The following is an 18,701-nucleotide window of genomic DNA, read 5'->3' as shown; positions in this document are numbered from 1 at the left end:
GATGTCGTTTAGTTGAGTTTCCAGTTCAAATTCCACATGATTTGGGATTTGTTTTTAAACAATGCAAAACAGTTGCCTTAAAACATTCAAAAAGCATTAGTCTCCTGGGAGAAGGAATTGCAACCCATTCACTCCAGTATTCTTACCTGGGAAATCCCATGGACAGAGGAGCCTGATGGGCTATAGTCCATGGGATTGCAAGAGAGTTACATGTGACTTAGTGACTAAATAACAACAACATGGGTTTGTCAGTTTCTGTTATGTGAGTACTATAAGAAGCTAAATAATTAAAAGCATTATTTGTGATATTTAAAAAAAGCATTAGTCAAAATAGGAGTGTTTCTATTCTTTTCCAAACACTTGAGAAATATTTTTGGAGGATGAAAATAGATTATTTGCCATAGATGCCATGTATGTACATCATAGTATGGGTTGGGTCAATGTATTTGCTTTAAATATGAATCAAGAATTAATTCTAATCTTTCAGATGGTTCTCAGACTCAACGTGTTAGCATTTTGTGCCTTTCTCAGTATATTAATTTTCTTTTCTCAATAGGCTGGATTTGGTTATGGCTTGCCAATTTCTCGTCTGTATGCTAGATATTTTCAAGGAGATCTAAAGCTCTATTCTATGGAAGGCGTGGGTACTGATGCTGTCATTTATTTAAAGGTACTGCATTTCATTTCTGTTACAGGAAAGCATCTTTACTTTTTAAAGCTGTAAGTTCTAATAACTAAAGCAGATTAGCACTGTATCATCATCTCATATTATATATGAATATATGAATAATCATATATATGATTTAATATATATATATGAATTCTTATATTCAACTAGGATTTACTTCACTTTTATGTGAAAACCAAGTTATGACCCTTGATTTTATGCTCAGAGCAAATAGGAAATATGGAGATATGAAAATTTAATACTGATTTTTAAAAACCTTAATTCTAAGTTGTGATTTTTTAAAAATTTGCATATCCATTAAAAGGACTCATTTAAAAGACAGATTTTCATAAACTGAAGTCTTTTATTTTAGAGACTTGCTGACTTAAAGTTGCAAGATTTCAGTGCTTATAATATGTTTACCTAAAAGTCTGATCAGATAACAAAGTTCTCTGTAATACAAGTTTTCTCATTCAGTGGTGATACCAAACTTTTATTTACTTCTAAACTCTAGAATATCACAACAAACTGTGGAAAATTCTGAAAGAGATGGGAGTACCAGACCACCTGATCTGTTTGAGAAATTTCTTGAGAAATCTGTATGCAGGTCAGGAAGCGACAGTTAGAATTGGACATGGAATAACAGACTGGTTCCAAATAGGGAAAGGAGTACATCAAGGCTGTATATTGTCACCCTGCTTATTTAACTTATATGCAGAGTATATCATGAGAAATGCCGAGCTGGAGGAAGCACAAGCTGGAATCAAGATTGCTGGGAGAAATATCAATAACCTCAGATATGCAGATGATACCACCATTATGGCAGAAGGTGAAGAAGAAGTAAAGAGCCTCTTGATGAAAATGAAAGAGGAGAGTGAAAAAGTTGGCTTAAAGCTCAACATTCAGAAAATGAAGATCGTGGCATCCAGTCTCATCACTTCATGGCAAATAGATGGGGAAACAATGGAAACAGTGTCAGACTTTATTTTTTGGGGCTCCAAAATCACTGCAGATTATGATTGCAGCCATGAAATTAAAAGATGCTTACTCCTTGGAAGGAAAGTTATGACCAACCTAGACAGCATATTAAAAAGCAGAGACGTTACTTTACCAACAAAGGTCCGTCTAGTCAAGGCTATGGTTTTTCCATTAGTCATGTATGGATGTGAGAGTTGGACTGTAAAGAAAGCTGAGTGCCAAAGAAGTGATGCTTTTGAACTGTGGTGTTGGAGAAGACTCTTGAGAGTCCCTTGGACTGCAAGGAGATCCAACCAGTCCATCCTAAAGGAGACCAGTCCTGAATATTCAGTGGAAGGACTGATGCTGAAGCTGAAACTCCAATACTTTGGCCACCTGATGTGAAGAACTGACTCATTTGAAAAGACCCTGATGCTGGGAAAGATTAAAGGCAGGAGGAGAAGGGGATGACAGAGGATGAGATGGTTGGATAGCATCACCGACTCAATGGGCATGAGTTTGAGCAAGCTTTGGGAGTTGGTGATGGACAGGGAGGCCTGGCGTGCTGCGGTTCATGGGGTCGCAAAGAGTTGGACATGACTGAGCAACTGAACTGAACTGAAACTCTAGAATATTTGGAGTACTTTTTCATTATCTAATAGGGGCACATGGTATGAAATTTTAAAGCTGTGAAAGGGAAAACTGTCTTCCATTACTGGCCCAGAGCCACTGGGTTCTCTTTTCTGGGGTGACCATGGGTACCAGTTTCATGTGAATCCTCTTAGAAGTTGATTCTGTATTGATAAACATATGGAGAGAGAATCTAATTGTTTTCACACCAGTGATTATTTTAGCACTTTGCTCTTTTTTACTTTCCAATATCTCTTGGAGATACTTCCATATCAATTCACATAGAACTGGCTCATCCTTTTAACAGCTGTGTAGTGTTTTATATGCTGTATCATAAAATAACCCTTTATTTGGGGTGTTTATCTTAGATGCCAGTACACAGAAATGATATGCTATTTGATATCACTTTATGAGTTTATATTTATAAATCTACTGTGAAACTTTATTTCTTCTGGGCCCTCTGGGAGAGCATTTACCCAGTGGACAATAGTGTTTGGTTTAAGACGATTGGATATCTTTATTAGTATTAACTGAACGAAAATGGTTTTTGTTCTCGTCATGTTTACTGGTTTTTCATGAGTGAATGTTTTTATTCCTTTAAAAAATGCTTTAATTTCATCCTGTCCAGTCTAAGTAAAATGCTAAAATGTAATTTTAGTGTACCTCCACATTAAGGTTTCTGATGCTTTGAATAGTAAAATTTGAATTAGTATTTCACATGAGCAAGATGACACTGTAGACCTTTAGTATACATTTTTGTTTCTCTCCTTAGGCCCTTTCAAGTGAATCATTTGAGAGACTTCCGGTTTTTAACAAGTCCGCATGGCGCCATTACAAGAGCACAGCTGAAGCTGACGATTGGAGCAATCCCAGCAGTGAGCCCAGGGACGCTTCCAAATACAAGGCAAAACAGTAATTGACTACTTTTCTTTCTATTACAAAATATCTGATTTTTCCTCAGATGATTGATATTTTCAGCCACATCTTTGTGGTTTTGCCACTGGAAAGGCAAAGTGATCCCTAAAGAAAGATGGGAGTATTTTTTCACCCCAGACAGGAAGTATAGCAAGAACTGGGTCACCAGAGTAGCCATTTCAGTAGAGGACCTGATATTCTGGGAGTCCTTGCCCTATGGAGGTATTAAAAGCAGTAAGCCGGGTGTGTATCCTGCCACGAATCTTATTTAAGAAGTAATTCCGTTTGTCATCATCCATAGAATTGACAGAAGAATGTTTAGAGAAAGTCTGTAGATGGATTGAAACCAGAAAAATAAAAAAGTTAAAATTATCAATCAAGGTAAACAGTGGGTTTATCCATATCCAATTATTATTATTCAGCCCTTAAAGGGAATAAAGTTGTGACATGCTACAGTATAGATAAACCTTGAAGTCCTTATGGTAAGTGAAATAATCCAGACCCTGAAGGACAGATACTGTATGCTTCAACTTATGTAAGGCACCTGAAGAAAGTAGAATGGTGGTTGCCATGGCTGGGGAGTAGGGGAAAAGCAAATTTAGCGTTTAATGAGGACAAGTTTCATTGGAGAAAGATGAAAAAGTTCTGGAGATGGATGGTGGTACAACACTGTGAATGTACTGAACGCTGCTGAGCTGTACACTTAATAAAACATTTTTTTCCATCTTAACCAAAGGGTAAACTTTACATATAGTTTACCACAATAAAAGAAATGAAGAAAATGATCAATCACAGAATAACGAGTTTTACTACTTGGTGGTAATAACGACAATAAATAATCCAGTCTTTGGTTTCCAGTTTTCTTTCTTCTGACAACCTTTAAGCTCCAACTCTACTGGCAACAGTAAGGGTTCTGATTATTTGTTTAATTTAAAGTAATCTTTTAATAATCAAAAAGCAGTATATGTACACTGTTAAAAGATATAAATAAGCAAAAAAATAGAAACTATTGTATTCTGATAATCCAGAGATTACCATTCTTAGAGCTGTATCTGTGTCCTTCCAGGTGTTTTCTATTTGTATATGTATCTTTTCCCAAATGAGATCAGACTTTTCATACTGTCACGCAGCCTAGTTTTATTTCATTTAACCGTCTCCATCTTTCTGTGTCATTATATTTTCATCATGAAAATTCCCCTGATTTGTCCCAAAGACAAATCGATTCCAGGACCACATAACACATCTGAATAGGTCTCTAGATTTTAATGTAGAACAATTTTTTGTTATTGAAAGACCATACCAGTTGTCCTGCAAAATGTCCCACCTTGATTTGTTTGATTTTTTTCCTTTGAAACCCTGGCTGTCCCGTAAACTGGAAGTTCATCTAAAGGCTCAGTGGAGCATTTTTTTTTTTCTAGAATATTTCATAAATATGGATGCAGAATTACACTCTGAGACCCATGCAGTTCGGTTGATCCAGTGTTAGTAATGTTAAGACTGCCCATAATTCAGATGGTGACTGCCTGGTCCCTCCACAGTGTGGTTAATTTTCCCTTCTTAATCAGAAAATGATCTGCGTAGTGTTACTTTGCCACCATACAACCATCACTTAGGGGTTATTAAGACCAGTTGAAAAACTTGGCCTGAATCAGTAATTTTGTTAATGTGTATAAAATGATGAGTTTTTTGTTAGTGTCCTTCCTTTGACAATTAGCTGACATTCTCCTATCAAGTTTTTCCTCATCAACTAAGGTCATTTAGGTACCTTCTGAAGTACAGTTCCTCCTGGCAAGGCAGGATAGGCATTTAAATCTTTCTTTTCAATTGCAAATTTTCCAGGCGGATGCTGAGTTAGAAACCACTTTAAATGGTGACGGGTGGGTTTCAGGCTTCCTTTTTTTTTAAGTAGTATTATGGATGTGGTAGATTTTTATTGCTTTGTTGGTGTATTTTGGTCAGTATTTAACATATATATATATATAAAGTGTACAGATACAAAGTTTGAAACATGATGAATTTTTACATCTGTATCTCCAGGACCCGAAAAGGCCACTTCCTAGTCACAGTTTTCTCCTTTTTCCCTCCCCACCATGTAACCATTACTCCAACTCTATCACCTATCACTATATCTGACTCTCTTCTCTTCTTGAATTTAAAATAAATGGAATATACAGTGCATGCTGTTTTTGTGTCTGGCTCTCTTCTCTGTGAGGTTACCCTGTCACTGCATGTAGTGGCCATCTTTTTGATGCTAAAATTGGCACACCTTTGGCCATTGGAAGCTATTTCTAGCCATATCCTTTATGTTCCATTGGTGAAATCCTGTTGGTCTTTGAAAGCTTCCTTACTTTCTGGCCCAAGAGGATGTCCTAAGTTCATCTCATACTAAGACTCCTGTTTACTTTTAATGGGTATTAGAGACCCTAATCTGGGAGCTGGAGGTGTACATGACATCTTTTCTAGTCTTGTTTTCTGGACAGACCTATAAAACATGGTTTAAGATATATAAGTTCACGTTGATTTTTAATTCTCTTTTAACATTGTAATATTTCTCCCTAATCTATTTTAATTGTATATATTTCCTCTTACCCTGAAAACCTTGATTCCTAACACAGTGCAACAGACAGGTATTTGTAGGCAATGGCACCCCACTCCAGTACTCTTGCTTGGAAAATCCCATGGACGGAGGAGCCTGGTAGGCTGCAGTCCATGGGGTCGCTAAGAGTCATACACGACTGAGTGACTTCACTTTCACCTTTCACTTTCATGCATTGGAGAAGGAAATGGCAACCCACTCCAGTGTTCTTGCCTGGAGAATCCCAGGGACGGGGGAGCCTGGTGGGCTGCCGTCTATGGGGTCGCACAGAGTCGGATACGACTGAAGCAACTTAGCAGCAGCAGAGTTTATATAGCTTTGTGACTTTGTACCATTATAGTAGCATTGATCTTTTCCGATGAAGGATGTAAAAGGTTATTTATATTGCTACTTTTTTTCCTCTGGAAGTATTGTGATGGGCCTCTGTGCAGTGTTGTTGCATTGGTCACTCACCTCAAATGATGAAATTTAGAGGAGTTTGTTTTATGCACGTAAGTGTGAGCGTGCACACAGGTGTGTGTATACACATATACACACCATCCCTGGCCAAGGTCAAGCTAAATGAGCTTGAAACACCTGGCTCAATTTCCCTTGATTCCATTTTCAGTTCGTAGAAGTCAGGTAGTATATTGGGTTATCAGTATGAGCAGTTAATTCCAGTGATGGCTCTGGTAGGGGGAATTATTTGGGTAGCACAGAAAATGGTCTTTATGAACATTAAGGTCCATTTGGATTGTAAAAAGATGGTTTTAGTTGAATATTGTTTTAAAGCCTATTTAAATAGTTTAGCGGGTTGTATACTGTAATTAAGTATGAGTCTTAATTTCTTTTTTCTAAAGGATGATACATTATTATTTAGGGGAAATTTTATTTATTTATTTATTGATCATGCTGGGCAGCATGCATCATCTTAGTTCCCTGACTAGGGATCAAACCCATGCCCCCTGCATTGAGACCATCAAGGAAGTCCCTGAGTCTTCATTTCTGATATCTTATTAGGCAAACAAATGTTATCAGAAAGCAGTTTTTAAGATTCTAAAATGGCTACCCTGACGCTGAAAGTTTTTCACTTAACAGAAATAGGATAATTGGTGGCAACCTGGGGAAGTATTTAGTAGTTATATTAAATTCATTAGGTGAACGAGAAATGCTAAGAAAATTTAATTTCTTTTTTTTAAATTTTATTTTATTTTTAAACTTTACATAATTGTATTAGTTTTGCCAAATATCAAAATGAATCTGCCACAGGTATACATGTGTTCCCCATCCTGAACCCTCCTCCCTCCTCCCTCCCCATACCATCCCTCTGGGTCGTCCCAGTGCACTAGCCCCAAGCATCCAGTATCGTGTATCAAACCTGGACTGGCAACTCGTTTCTTACATGATATTTTACATGTTTCAATGTCATTCTCCCAAATCTTCCCACCCTCTCCCTCTCCCACAGAGTCCATAAGACTGTTCTATACATCAGTGTCTCTTTTGCTGTCTCGTACACCGGGTTATTGTTACCATCTTTCTAAATTCCATATATATGCGTTAGTATACTGTATTTATGTTTTTCCTTCTGGCTTACTTCACTCTGTATAATAGGCTCCAGTTTCATCCACCTCATTAGAACTGATTCAAATGTATTCTTTGTAATGGCTGAGTAATACTCCATTGTGTATATGTACCATAGCTTTCTTATCCATTCATCTGCTGATGGACATCTAGGTTGTTTCCATGTCCTGGCTATTATAAACAGTGCTGCGATGAACATTGGGGTACACGTGTCTCTTTCCCTTCTGGTTTCCTCAGTGTGTATGCCCAGCAGTGGGATTGCTGGATCATAAGGCAGTTCTATTTCCAGTTTTTTAAGGAATCTCCACACTGTTCTCCATAGTGGCTGTACTAGTTTGCATTCCCACCAACAGTGTAAGAGGGTTCCCTTTTCTCCACACCCTCTCCAGCATTTATTATTTGTAGACTTTTGGATCGCAGCCATTCTGACTGGTGTGAAATGGTACCTCATAGTGGTTTTGATTTGCATTTCTCTGATAATGAGTGATGTTGAGCATCTTTTCATGTGTTTGTTAGCCATCTGTATGTCTTCTTTGGAGAAATGTCTGTTTAGTTCTTTGGCCCATTTTTTGATTGGGTCGTTTATTTTTCTGGAGTTGAGCTGTAGGAGTTGCTTGTATATTTTTGAGATTAGTTGTTTGTCGGTTGCTTCATTTGCTATTATTTTCTCCCATTCTGAAGGCTGTCTTTTCACCTTGCTAATAGTTTCCTTTGATGTGCAGAAGCTTTTAAGGTTAATTAGGTCCCATTTGTTTATTTTTGCTTTTATTTCCAATATTCTGGGAGGTGGGTCATAGAGGATCCTGCTGTGAAGTATGTCAGAGAGTGTTTTGCCTATGTTCTTCTCTAGGAGTTTTATAGTTTCTGGTCTTACGTTTAGATCTTTAATCCATTTTGAGTTTATTTTTGTGTATGGTGTTAGAAAGTGGTCTAGTTTCATTCTTTTACAAGTGGTTGACCAGATTTCCCAGCACCACTTGTTAAAGAGATTGTCTTTAATCCATTGTATATTCTTGCCTCCTTTGTCAAAGATAAAGTGTCCATATGTGCGTGGATTTATCTCTGGGCTTTCTATTTTATTCCATTGATCTATATTTCTGTCTTTGTGCCAGTACCATACTGTCTTGATAACTGTGGCTTTGTAGTAGAGCCTGAAGTCAGGTAGGTTGATTCCTCCAGTTCCATTCTTCTTTCTCAAGATCGCTTTGGCTATTTGAGGTTTTTTGTATTTCCATACAAATTGTGAAATTATTTGTTCTAGCTCTGTGAAGAATACTGTTGGTAGCTTGATAGGGATTGCATTGAATCTATAAATTGCTTTGGGTAGTATACTCATTTTCACTATATTGATTCTTCCAATCCATGAACATGGTATATTTCTCCATCTATTAGTGTCCTCTTTGATTTCTTTCACCAGTGTTTTATAGTTTTATATATATGGGTCTTTAGTTTCTTTAGGTAGATATATTCCTAAGTATTTTATTCTTTCCGTTGCAATGGTGAATGGAATTGTTTCCTTAATTTCTCTTTCTGTTTTCTCATTATTAGTGTATAGGAATGCAAGGGATTTCTGTGTGTTGATTTTATATCCTGCAACTTTACTATAGTCATTGATTATTTCTAGTAATTTTCTGGTGGAATCTTTAGGGTTTTCTATGTAGAGGATCATGTCATCTGCAAATAGTGAGAGTTTTACTTCTTCTTTTCCAATTTGGATTCCTTTTATTTCTTTTTCTGCTCTGATTGCTGTGGCCAAAACTTCCAAAACTATGTTGAATAGTAATGGTGAAAGTGGGCACCCTTGTCTTGTTCCTGACTTTAGAGGAAATGCTTTCAATTTTTCACCATTGAGGATAATGTTTGCTGTGGGTTTGTCATATATAGCTTTTATTATGTTGAGGTCTAAGCAGATTTTGAATTACAACTTTATTGAGATATAATTCACATATCATAAAAGTCACCCTTTGAAAGCATACAACTCAGTGGTTTTTAGTAAATTCCCAGGGTGGTGTGCTCCTCACCACTGTCTGATTTTAGACCATATTCACCAGCCCCCAAAGAAACCCCATGCCCATTGGCAGTGGTTCCTCATTTCTAAGCAGGTTTTTCACTGAGAGGAAAGAACAGCTTTAGAGTATATATGTCATTAAATGCTAATTCTTTTTCTGTAGTAACTATAGAGAATAATTCTGAGATAAGACGTGGGTTTTTGAATTGTCACTGTAACTAAATGCTCTGAATACATTTCAGTTACAATAGAGAAGGTTGTCCTCATAAACTCACTGGAGCTGTCCCCATTATTTTCTTTGTAGGGACAAGATGAAGACTAACAGAACTTTGTAAAGAACTGAATGCTTCAGTCCTCTCCGTGAAGAAAAGATGGCCTTCTGCAAGTCACCCAGAAAGAGCTCCTTTCCTCCACCAACTCTGAATGTGGCGCTATAGATAATCCAGTGCTTGAATGTGTATTTTTCTCCATATAAGCTGGACCTTTTCCACAGAAGTTTCCTGTAGCTACTTCATATCTTCCACTAAAGCAGTAACTTGAGTCATTTTTCATAGTACATTGCTGTGGTTTGGTTGGCGCCTGTCGTAAGGGGACACAGAGCCTTATTAGTGCCCGTGCCCTCATACCTCCGTCTTCTTTATCATAGACTATCTACAGTCTCCCCAGATGTCTTGCCTCCCTCCCCATTCCAGATACAGCCGATCTCTACTGCTGCTCTTTGTGACCAAATACCATGTTTGTCCCAAACCACCAACTGTGGCCTTGGGGAGTCTGGAATTTGAAGACATCAGATGAGCACGTCTTGATATTTCGGTCCCAGAGCCCTTCCTCTCTCTTATGCATCCCTCTTCACTCTCTGCTTTGGACTCTGGCCTTCTTCCATCTGACCAGATTCTCATTGTGAGCTGTAGATACTCTCATGTTAGATCTCCCTCTTGGGTGCATTGATTTCATTTTGAAATTCATTTGTATACTTCCATTCTGTTGATTAAAGTGTTCCAAAAGTTGTCTTGGGATTTTTCACTTAGCTGCTTGGTTTCAAAAATCTTAAGTGAAAAACTACCTTCAAGTCATTATCAAGTTTGTGAAGAGTGGGAAGTGAAGTTTTTATGCTCATGTAACAATTTACCAGTGAATATGGTCCTTTTGTCACGTCATATTCCTTTGCAGTTTTCTAAGTCCCTGTGGTGATGCACTCTACTAGGTGTGAAATAGGCCATCAAAGGGAAGAGTTCTTTCTGGTTTATTTGGAACATGCCCCAGGTCGTCATCGTTTATATTTTCATAACATTCAGCCTGCTTTAGAATCGTCGTGTCATGTTTACCCTTAGAAACACAAGCCATCTGAGAGTCTGGATTTAAAACCCTCAACTTAAACAGCTCTGCAGGGTGTGTTTCTCTTCACTAATATTTTTCATATATTTATCATCTACTTTGACTTCTGCCCTCTTTTAACATCCATATAAATGTTTCTCCATCTAGTGTTGAAGTGTTGAGTCCACTGATTTAAAAGCTGTCACTGGTAAAGTATTCCTCCTCCTCTAGACATATGACAGTACTAACCCTCTTTTCGCCGCTGCCATCTCAATGGGCTTTTCCCTGGATGGAGCCGTATTCTGACCCACTGCACTCGCATGGAGGACGACTCTGTTTCTCTTTGTTCCACCAAAGCTAATACTCTTTCATTACATTACCTGAGCTCATGGTGATTCCTTTGTCTTTCGGAAGACCTCATCTCTTCCATCCTTAGAAGACTCTCATCAGGGAACTCATAATCTAGTCTGGTAAGAAAAAGACCAACATTACTTCCAAGATACAAGTAATGAGATGGTCTGCATAAAGGCCTGTTTTTTGAAGGTCGAGTCAGTGTCTTGGGAATGGGGCTGTTCCATGTGATTATTTCCATGTGATATAAAGACGTAAAAAAAATGGCCTTCGAGTTTAAAGACCCCAGCTTTCCTATAAATGTCAGCTCGTCTCTCAGCCTCTTCCTTGGCCTCCCTTTCCAGCCACAGCCCTTTACACGTCTATGCATGATACACTGGAGGGGATCACATTCCTCTCTTTTTAGGTCTTTCTTGAAACTGAAGATGTCTTTCAGTGTTTTAATGACTTCATTGATAGTCCTTTGCTGATGTACGTTCTGGCTTAACTGTCTGACTCCAGGACAGTCTTGCCTCTCCTGTCTTTGTTTTCTTTTTCTTTTTTAAATTGTGTCTTTGTTTTCTGAATTAAGAAATTAACTTTGCTTCCAAAGCAATCATAAGAAGAGTTTCAGGAACATCTTTCATTCACACAGTTCGGCCACCCCAAGTATTCATTTCTCCTTTCTGTTTGCTGTGCTTTGTCTCTAGGTATCTTATCATCTTTCTACATGTTATAATATACATAGACATTAACCGTTTTTCAGCTAAATTTGTTTAGTTCTCCCAATTCCCCTGTACTTCCCTGTCATTTCCTCAATTTCAAGCATCTACTTTTTGAAGCAGGGGCTGGCACATAGTAGGTGCTTAATGAATATTAGCTGAGTCAGTGAATGGAAGTGGACAGACATTTACCTCGGATGGTGGGCAGCATCTTTCTTCTTAAACTATCTTTGTTTTCAAATTTAAAATAATTCTGTTCAGGAGCTGTGAAAGTACAGAACTTCCTTTTTATAAAAGTGTTAAGAGATGACTTGAAAATGGAGAGACATGAAAGGATGGACTTAGGGATGGATTCACGGGAGCCATCTGATCCTTTCTTTGTCTCTGAATGACTGATTTTGACTCCTTAATATAGTAAGTTCTTTCCATCCAGTCGGACTTCCCTGGTGGCTCAGATGGTTAAGCGTCTGTCTACAATGCGGGAGACCTGGGTTTGATCCCTGGGTCGGGAAGACCCCCTGGAGAAGGAAATGGCAATCCACTCCAGTACTATTACCTGGAAAATCCCATGGACAGAGGAACCTGGTAGGCTACAGTCCATTGGGTCGCAAAGAGTCGGACACGACTGAGCGACTTCACTTTCCATCCAATCAGGTAACATGGTTTTATACCCTTGCTTACACATTCCAAAGAACTTTCACGTACATCATCCCGTTTGATCCTTTCGCTGCTGTGTGCTGAACCATGCAGGTATTATCTCAGTTTTTCATATAAGTTCCAAAGCAGTTCAGTGGATCGTCACAGTGGCAGGGAAGAACAAAAGCTAGCAGCTGGGTCTTCTTGGCCCTCGGCCTGTGCTCTCAGCACTGCCCCAGGTAATTAGCATGATCTCTTTTGAGAAATTTCCTGAGTATATTAACCCTCAAGGGTAAGACAGAAACCAAAAATTTTCTTTAGTGTCAGAGAATTTCATTTGGGAGAGGTTCTCTTTGGTGCATTGTCATTTTGCAGAGTTAGAGATCATCGAATGGATTTGGCAGCTTTTACCTAGAAAGATAGGCAACTTGAAAGTATCTAACTGTAGGTAATTACTGGAGTTATTTAGGCTTAATTCTGTGTTTGAATGAAGTCAGTGCTTATTGCCAGCCCTCTCATACAAAGACTCCACACTTGAGAGTCGTTGCTTTTATCTTTCAGTGGACGGGATTACAGCTTCCGTTGAGTGTTCTCACATCATTTCAGATGGCGTCTTTTATGAACAGTAACTTGGCTGGCTATCAGATTCTTGGATCACGTCTTTTTTTCCCTCGGTTCTTTAGAGACATCACTCTATTGTCTTCTAGTGTCTGGTGGTTCAGAGAGAGCTGAGTCCAAACGGATTTTTGTTCCTTTTTTGTAGATGATCTGCTCATTGGCCCTAGTACTTGTGATTTCATGTTTGTCCTTGACATGCAGTAACTTCAGTCGAGTGTATCTTGGAGCCAAGTTATCTGTTGGCTTTTTCTGGTATGCAGTGAGCATCAGACATTGACACTCGTGCCTTCCCTCACTTCTTACCCTTTGTTGGTTCTCTTTGTTCAGCAGTTTGCCCCTATATTGGCTCTCTGTTCTCTGTCCTCCACGTTTATCTTGCCTTTGATCATTTTGGTCTCCTTGTCTTTTCTTCCTGCTGTGTGATGTTTTTCCTCCAATCTTAACCTCCCATTTCACTGACTCCATTTCCTGTGATGTTGATTCTAGGCCTCGATTTGGCCTCCGTGTGGCTTTCACTTTGGCTACAGTTTTATCTTTTTTCTCTGTGTCTTTTGCTTAGCTCTGCCAGCTTTTTCTCTCATTGTGTTGTCCTCTTTGACCCTTAATTTCATTTCTTGGAAAGCTGACCTATGTGGTCTACCATTTTTGTGGTTTCTGAGATCATTCTTTTTTCCAGAGTGTGTGTATCTATCTTTTGCTTCTTTCATTCCTTTTCTTCTGTGTCGTTTTGCTTTTTTATTGTTGCACAAGTATCGCAATAGCTTTTTCTGCTTATTATTTTGGTCTTTGCATGGGACCAATTCTGTCTGCCAAAAAGAGTATGAGTAAGTTGTCCTTGAACTCCTCCTTTTTCAAGTGAAACACGTTTGATCACCTGAGCCCTGAAATTGGCAGGCTGGATGCTGATGGTGTGTGGGGGCAGAGGCGGTCTTTGTTTTCCATTCTGCTCTCTGGACGCGGGGGAAGGAGCGGGGAAGCAAAGCCTCCCGGAGTGCCTTCATGGACACTGTTGAATGCTCTGCCCTTGGGCTGAGCATTCAACATTCCCCTCGAGTCTCCCTGTCTCCACTAGAGGTCGCCCCCTCGAGTTCAGAGGGTCTGCGCCTGTAGTCAGCGTTTGTGTGTTTAGCTCCTGCGTTACTGTTGGTCTGCTCTTCACACAGATGGGGCACATGAGATGTCAACCTCCCCTCCTAGGTTTGCTTGGGGGAAATGCGCCCTCAGCTTGTCCTGACCACCACCAGGCTTTGTTTCTCCAAGTTGAGGGATAATTGGTCAAGTCCCTTGAAACCCTCTCAGCGACTGCCCAGCAACTGTGGACTGCTTGACAGATTGAAGAAGCCTTCTCTGATGAGTCCTAGCTTAGTTATCAGATGCTTCCCTGGAGTCCTTGGTATGGCGTGGTGGCTTTTATTAGTTTCCCCGTAGACAGCTTCCTTTTCAGCTTTTGGATGTGTGTGTTGAAGGGCAGGAGCACGTATATAAACATGGACTTACTCTGCCATCTTCCCAGCAGTCCAGGTGCTTAAACATTGACTTTGACGATAATGTCCTTCCCAACCATAAGCTATATGTTAGTCAGCAGATGGAAGCCATGCTGCTAGCTAGGAAGGGACCATTAATAACTTCATCAATACCGGATGTTTGTTTATTCTTTGTAAAAAGATAGCTTTTACCTTGAGTTCCTGGTCCATCATTTAGAGAGATCAGTACCTTCTGGCTTGAAAACAAGAGGGCAGATGACGTTTTAATGAACTTCAAAAGTGACTAGCCATTGACAGATGTATTAGTTCATTAAATATGATAGAATATTTCAAACTAGCAGATAATCAGTTGTTATCAAGAGAAGTTTAAACTGTTTTTGTTTTTTTTACTAACAGGTTGCTAGTCAAACTGCGTGACTGAGAGAGGTGTTCCTATGAGAGCTTTTACTGTGACACAGGTTGTCTTGTCTTTTCAGCAACCCATCTCAAAATGTGATTCATTAAGAAATAGAAAGGCATTAAGTCCTCATCAGGATGGTTGCTGATATTCACAAGTGTACAGTGAGATGGTTCGTAGGCCTGGGACCTACTGTCACACAAATTGGTGTTTCGAAAGTGCATTTACAGGGTGATCACAGGTGGAGTGTTTTATTTGGCCTGTTTGTAGAATTGAAGCCGCCTTCCCTCAGCGGACTGCGTATCCCACTAGGCACACTTTCCTCCTTCAGCCAAGCAGACGATCCACAAGCAGGGGTTAACAGTCTTGCTCAGTGTGTCTGACTCTGCCCTGGCCACCGCCTTCCCCTCAATTCAGGGACTCAGCTCTGGTTCCCTCTTGGTGTGAAGCGCGGCATGGATCATGTGTCCACATGTGAGGGACGAAGGAAGTGAAGGGAGTGGAAAGAGGATTCATGGAAAGGAAAGCTGTGTTCCTTCCTCCCTTTAAATAGCTAGTGTCTCCCATGCACTTGAAATGCCCAGTGCTGGGCACACACTGTGGCGACAGCAGGCTGAGTCCCAGCCTCTCAAGTCCACATTCAGGTGGGCGAGTCAGACGAGACCCTCACCAGGGAGAGTTTCTAGTAGAGTTGGGAGAAAAGGGCGGGAAGGGGCCGGCAAGGGCCAGGTGAGGGGGGAGGACACAAAACCCTGCAAGCATTTCCATCCTCACGGATGGTATGGTTGTGTGTGTTCAACGAGGTGGCATCGGTGGGCCCTGACACCCTGTCTCCTGTGTGTGTTCCTCTGCATCTGGAGAGGCCGTGTTCCCAGCCTGGCTCTGCTGCCTTGCGTCCAGGCTGAGCCCGTTGGCGTTTCCTTGTCTCGCTGGCCATTGGGGAATGGTGGGCGCATGAGCCAGGTTCGATCATCACATTGCACTGATGGTGTGGGCCGCTGTCTTCTCACAACGGAAATGCAGGCCAAGCCACACCCCATATGGGTTTTTGCAGAACTTCAGAACTCATGACCGAAACCAGATCCTCCCACTTCTAAGCCTCTGGAGGGTGATGCCGCTTGTCAAGAGGAAAGACTGTCTAGAACACTGGCAAACTGGTCTGAGAGGTGGGGGAGAGGGTTAGCCGAGGAGGCTTTCCTCTCAAGTCTGCAAATTGGCCTCCGTGGTGTTCAACCCGTGCCCCCCACCCACCCCCCAAATGAAGAAAATAAAAGGACAGCAATATCGAGGTCCTGGAATCCTTGAGAAACCTTTGTTTATGCCTTTTCATGTATCTCTAAAACCTGGACTTGAATTGCCCAGGATGCCGGTGATGGGTCAGTGGAGCTGGGGCGCAAGTAGCTACTTGGGGCGGGAGTGGGGGCTCTCGGTAGAGATCCTGCTCCCTCAGAGCTGAGGAGGACACTCAGGAGGTCTTCTGACAACCTACCCGGCTGGTTTCTAGGGAGGGTAGCTAGGCGTGCGTTTGCATATAAATGAAAGCACCTTAGGGCATCACTACTGAAAGCCTTCGAAAGTGGGATACAGTTAAGTGCCTGTATTAAAAGAAAGCCCAGCTCTTATCTCACATTAAGACTCTGCAGCATTTAATAAACGCATATTAGTGTTTGACAACTCCTCGTCTCTATTCTTTTCCCTCCAGCACTGCTGTCTCCACAGGGGTGGCTCGCTTCCCAATTTGAAGTGGTGCCTTAAGTCTTTGGTGGAGTCTGCACATCTCTGGAAAAGGATAAGCAGTAGAGTTTGATGTCTGGAGTCCTGTGGTCTAGTTATTTTTGGTGGGATTTTTTTTTTTTTTTTTTGGGGTGGGATTTTTAAAAAAATGTTAGAGAACTGAGTCGCAGGTTTGTGGTAATAGTGGATCCAGGAAGCTTGCAGTGAAAAAGAGGATGAGTTTAACCTGTAAAATATTTCTCTATTCTATAAATCTCTCAGTGACATTTGGATTAATCAAGCATAATTAAATGTAGTTAGATTTTTGTCAGATTGTAGTTCAAAATAATATTCATCTATGAAGAGGGTAATATATTCTGTAGAAATTTTATTAGGCACTTTAGTTAAGCAAACACTAAGAACAAAATCAGCCTCAGGAAGGTTAATTACCAAAAAAAAAAGTATAGTAGATTATATAAATCATTTTAATTTTGAATACCATGGCTGAAGCTTTAATTTACATAGAGAAGTATTTTGGATTTGTTTTTCACATCACATTTTTCAAAAGTACAAAATTGCGATTGCATTCTTTAAAAGTTCTCATCATTTGAGGATTCCATTAAGTCTGCTTAACTTTTTCATGTTATAGTTTCCAAAAGTGATGAATTATAGTTGCATTCTTTAATATGCCAACTAATTTTAACAATTGCTTTAAAGGGGGAGAGAGAGAGATCCAATTGATTTTAGAAGGTTTTTTTGTGTGTGTGTGTGTGCTCAGAATTACATTTTCACTACCCTTGCCTGTCTCAGGGAATAGCCTTTGATAAGATTCCTCATGGATATCTCTGGAAGTCTATCCTGGTGTGCTCAGATTTGATCATTCTCGTCTAAACTTCTAAAGTTTGAAACGTGTTGTCATCTCAGGAACACAAGGTTACCCAAGAAACTTGAACTCCATCCTTATCGGCACTCAGATTCGATGTGCTTTTTCATAATAAAAGGACACCTAAAAGTCCTTTGTGTAATAGGTATAAAGACCTCCTTATCACTCTTCTCTGAGATTTTCATAGAAGAACCCTGCATTTTGATTTTGTTTGATCATTTTGCTTCTTGACTTTTCACTGAAGATTCTGTTTCCCACTGGAATTGAATCCTTTTGGGATAACAAAATTTCACTTAAAAGCACATTCTGTTAGATAATTCTAACTTTTGACAACCTCCAAGTGGCCTGCTAATTTTTGCAAATGGGCCAAAGCAGCACAAATGTCAAAGATATAAGCTCTGTGTTTGCCTTGTAGTTAGCCAAGTAAAGAAATGTCTAATCCTAGCACTTAGAAGTGGCTTAATGGCTTTCGGTTTATCTCTGCATTCCAAATTGGTTGAAAATGGCACATTCAGAATGGAATGCTTATTAATAACAGAACTACTTAATGTTTTAAAATAGTCTTACCTTGAGATTCTTTTTGAGAAAAAAATGACTCTTAACATTCAGTTCTGTTTTGGCTCTTCATACATGCCATGATCGGAAGTCACAGACATTTGCCGTTTAGCCATGCTTAATGTACAAGGACAGTGATGAAGAGTTGGCAAAAACAGGCAGAATGGGTATAAAATGTTACATTGCTGCTGAGAATGCATCATGGCACCGCTTTCTTCTAAATTCCATTTTCTTTTGCCCTTTGAACCTTTATATCCATGAGAAACCTCAGTCAGTATTTTTAAAGACATTATATTTACATTAAGAATTGGCCTGTGCCTTTACCTAAAACTTCCTTTACCTAGGACTTCCCTGGTGGCTCAGACGGTAAAGTGTCTGCCTACAATGCAGGAAACCCGGGTTCAATCCCTGGGTCAGGAAGATGATCTGGAGAAGGAAGTGGCAACCCACTCCAGTATTCTTGCCTGGAAAATCCCATGGACAGAGGAACCTGGTAGGCTACAGTCCATGGACAGAGGAACGTGGTAGGCTACAGTCCGTGGGGTCCCAAAGAGTTGGACACAACTGAGTGACTTCACTTTCACTTTTACCTAAAACACTGCTGAGGTCACTGTCTGCCATGTTTAATTAGGACAAATGTTTTAGAGTCATTACAACTGAAGCCTGTAGGGATCTGAAAACACGGGACCACCTGCCACTGCCAAGGAACCAGGCTG

The 18,701-nt window shown here is 40.0% G+C and overlaps 1 protein-coding gene across 2 annotated transcripts in view; it reads left to right on the top strand.

Moving 5' to 3' along the window:
* The window catches only part of PDK3 (pyruvate dehydrogenase kinase 3), an 82,501-nt gene extending 72,160 nt beyond the window's left edge, over positions 1–10,341 (top strand). The window contains exons 10-12 of one of the 2 annotated variants that reach the window (XM_005228353.4): positions 557–670; positions 3,027–3,158; positions 9,638–10,341. In XM_005228353.4, coding sequence (XP_005228410.1) covers positions 557–670; positions 3,027–3,158; positions 9,638–9,655 — 264 coding nt within the window. In that variant the 3' untranslated portion in view covers positions 9,656–10,341. Of the gene's footprint in view, positions 1–556; positions 671–3,026; positions 3,167–9,637 lie in introns of both variants that reach the window. The other variant, NM_001101934.2, reaches the window with a different exon arrangement.
* The last annotated feature ends 8,360 nt before the right edge of the window (positions 10,342–18,701 follow it).

This window comes from Bos taurus, chromosome X (assembly GCF_002263795.3).
Source record: "Bos taurus isolate L1 Dominette 01449 registration number 42190680 breed Hereford chromosome X, ARS-UCD2.0, whole genome shotgun sequence".
Taxonomy (NCBI): Eukaryota; Metazoa; Chordata; class Mammalia; order Artiodactyla; family Bovidae; genus Bos; species Bos taurus.
This window is presented reverse-complemented; position numbering and strand designations above follow the sequence as displayed.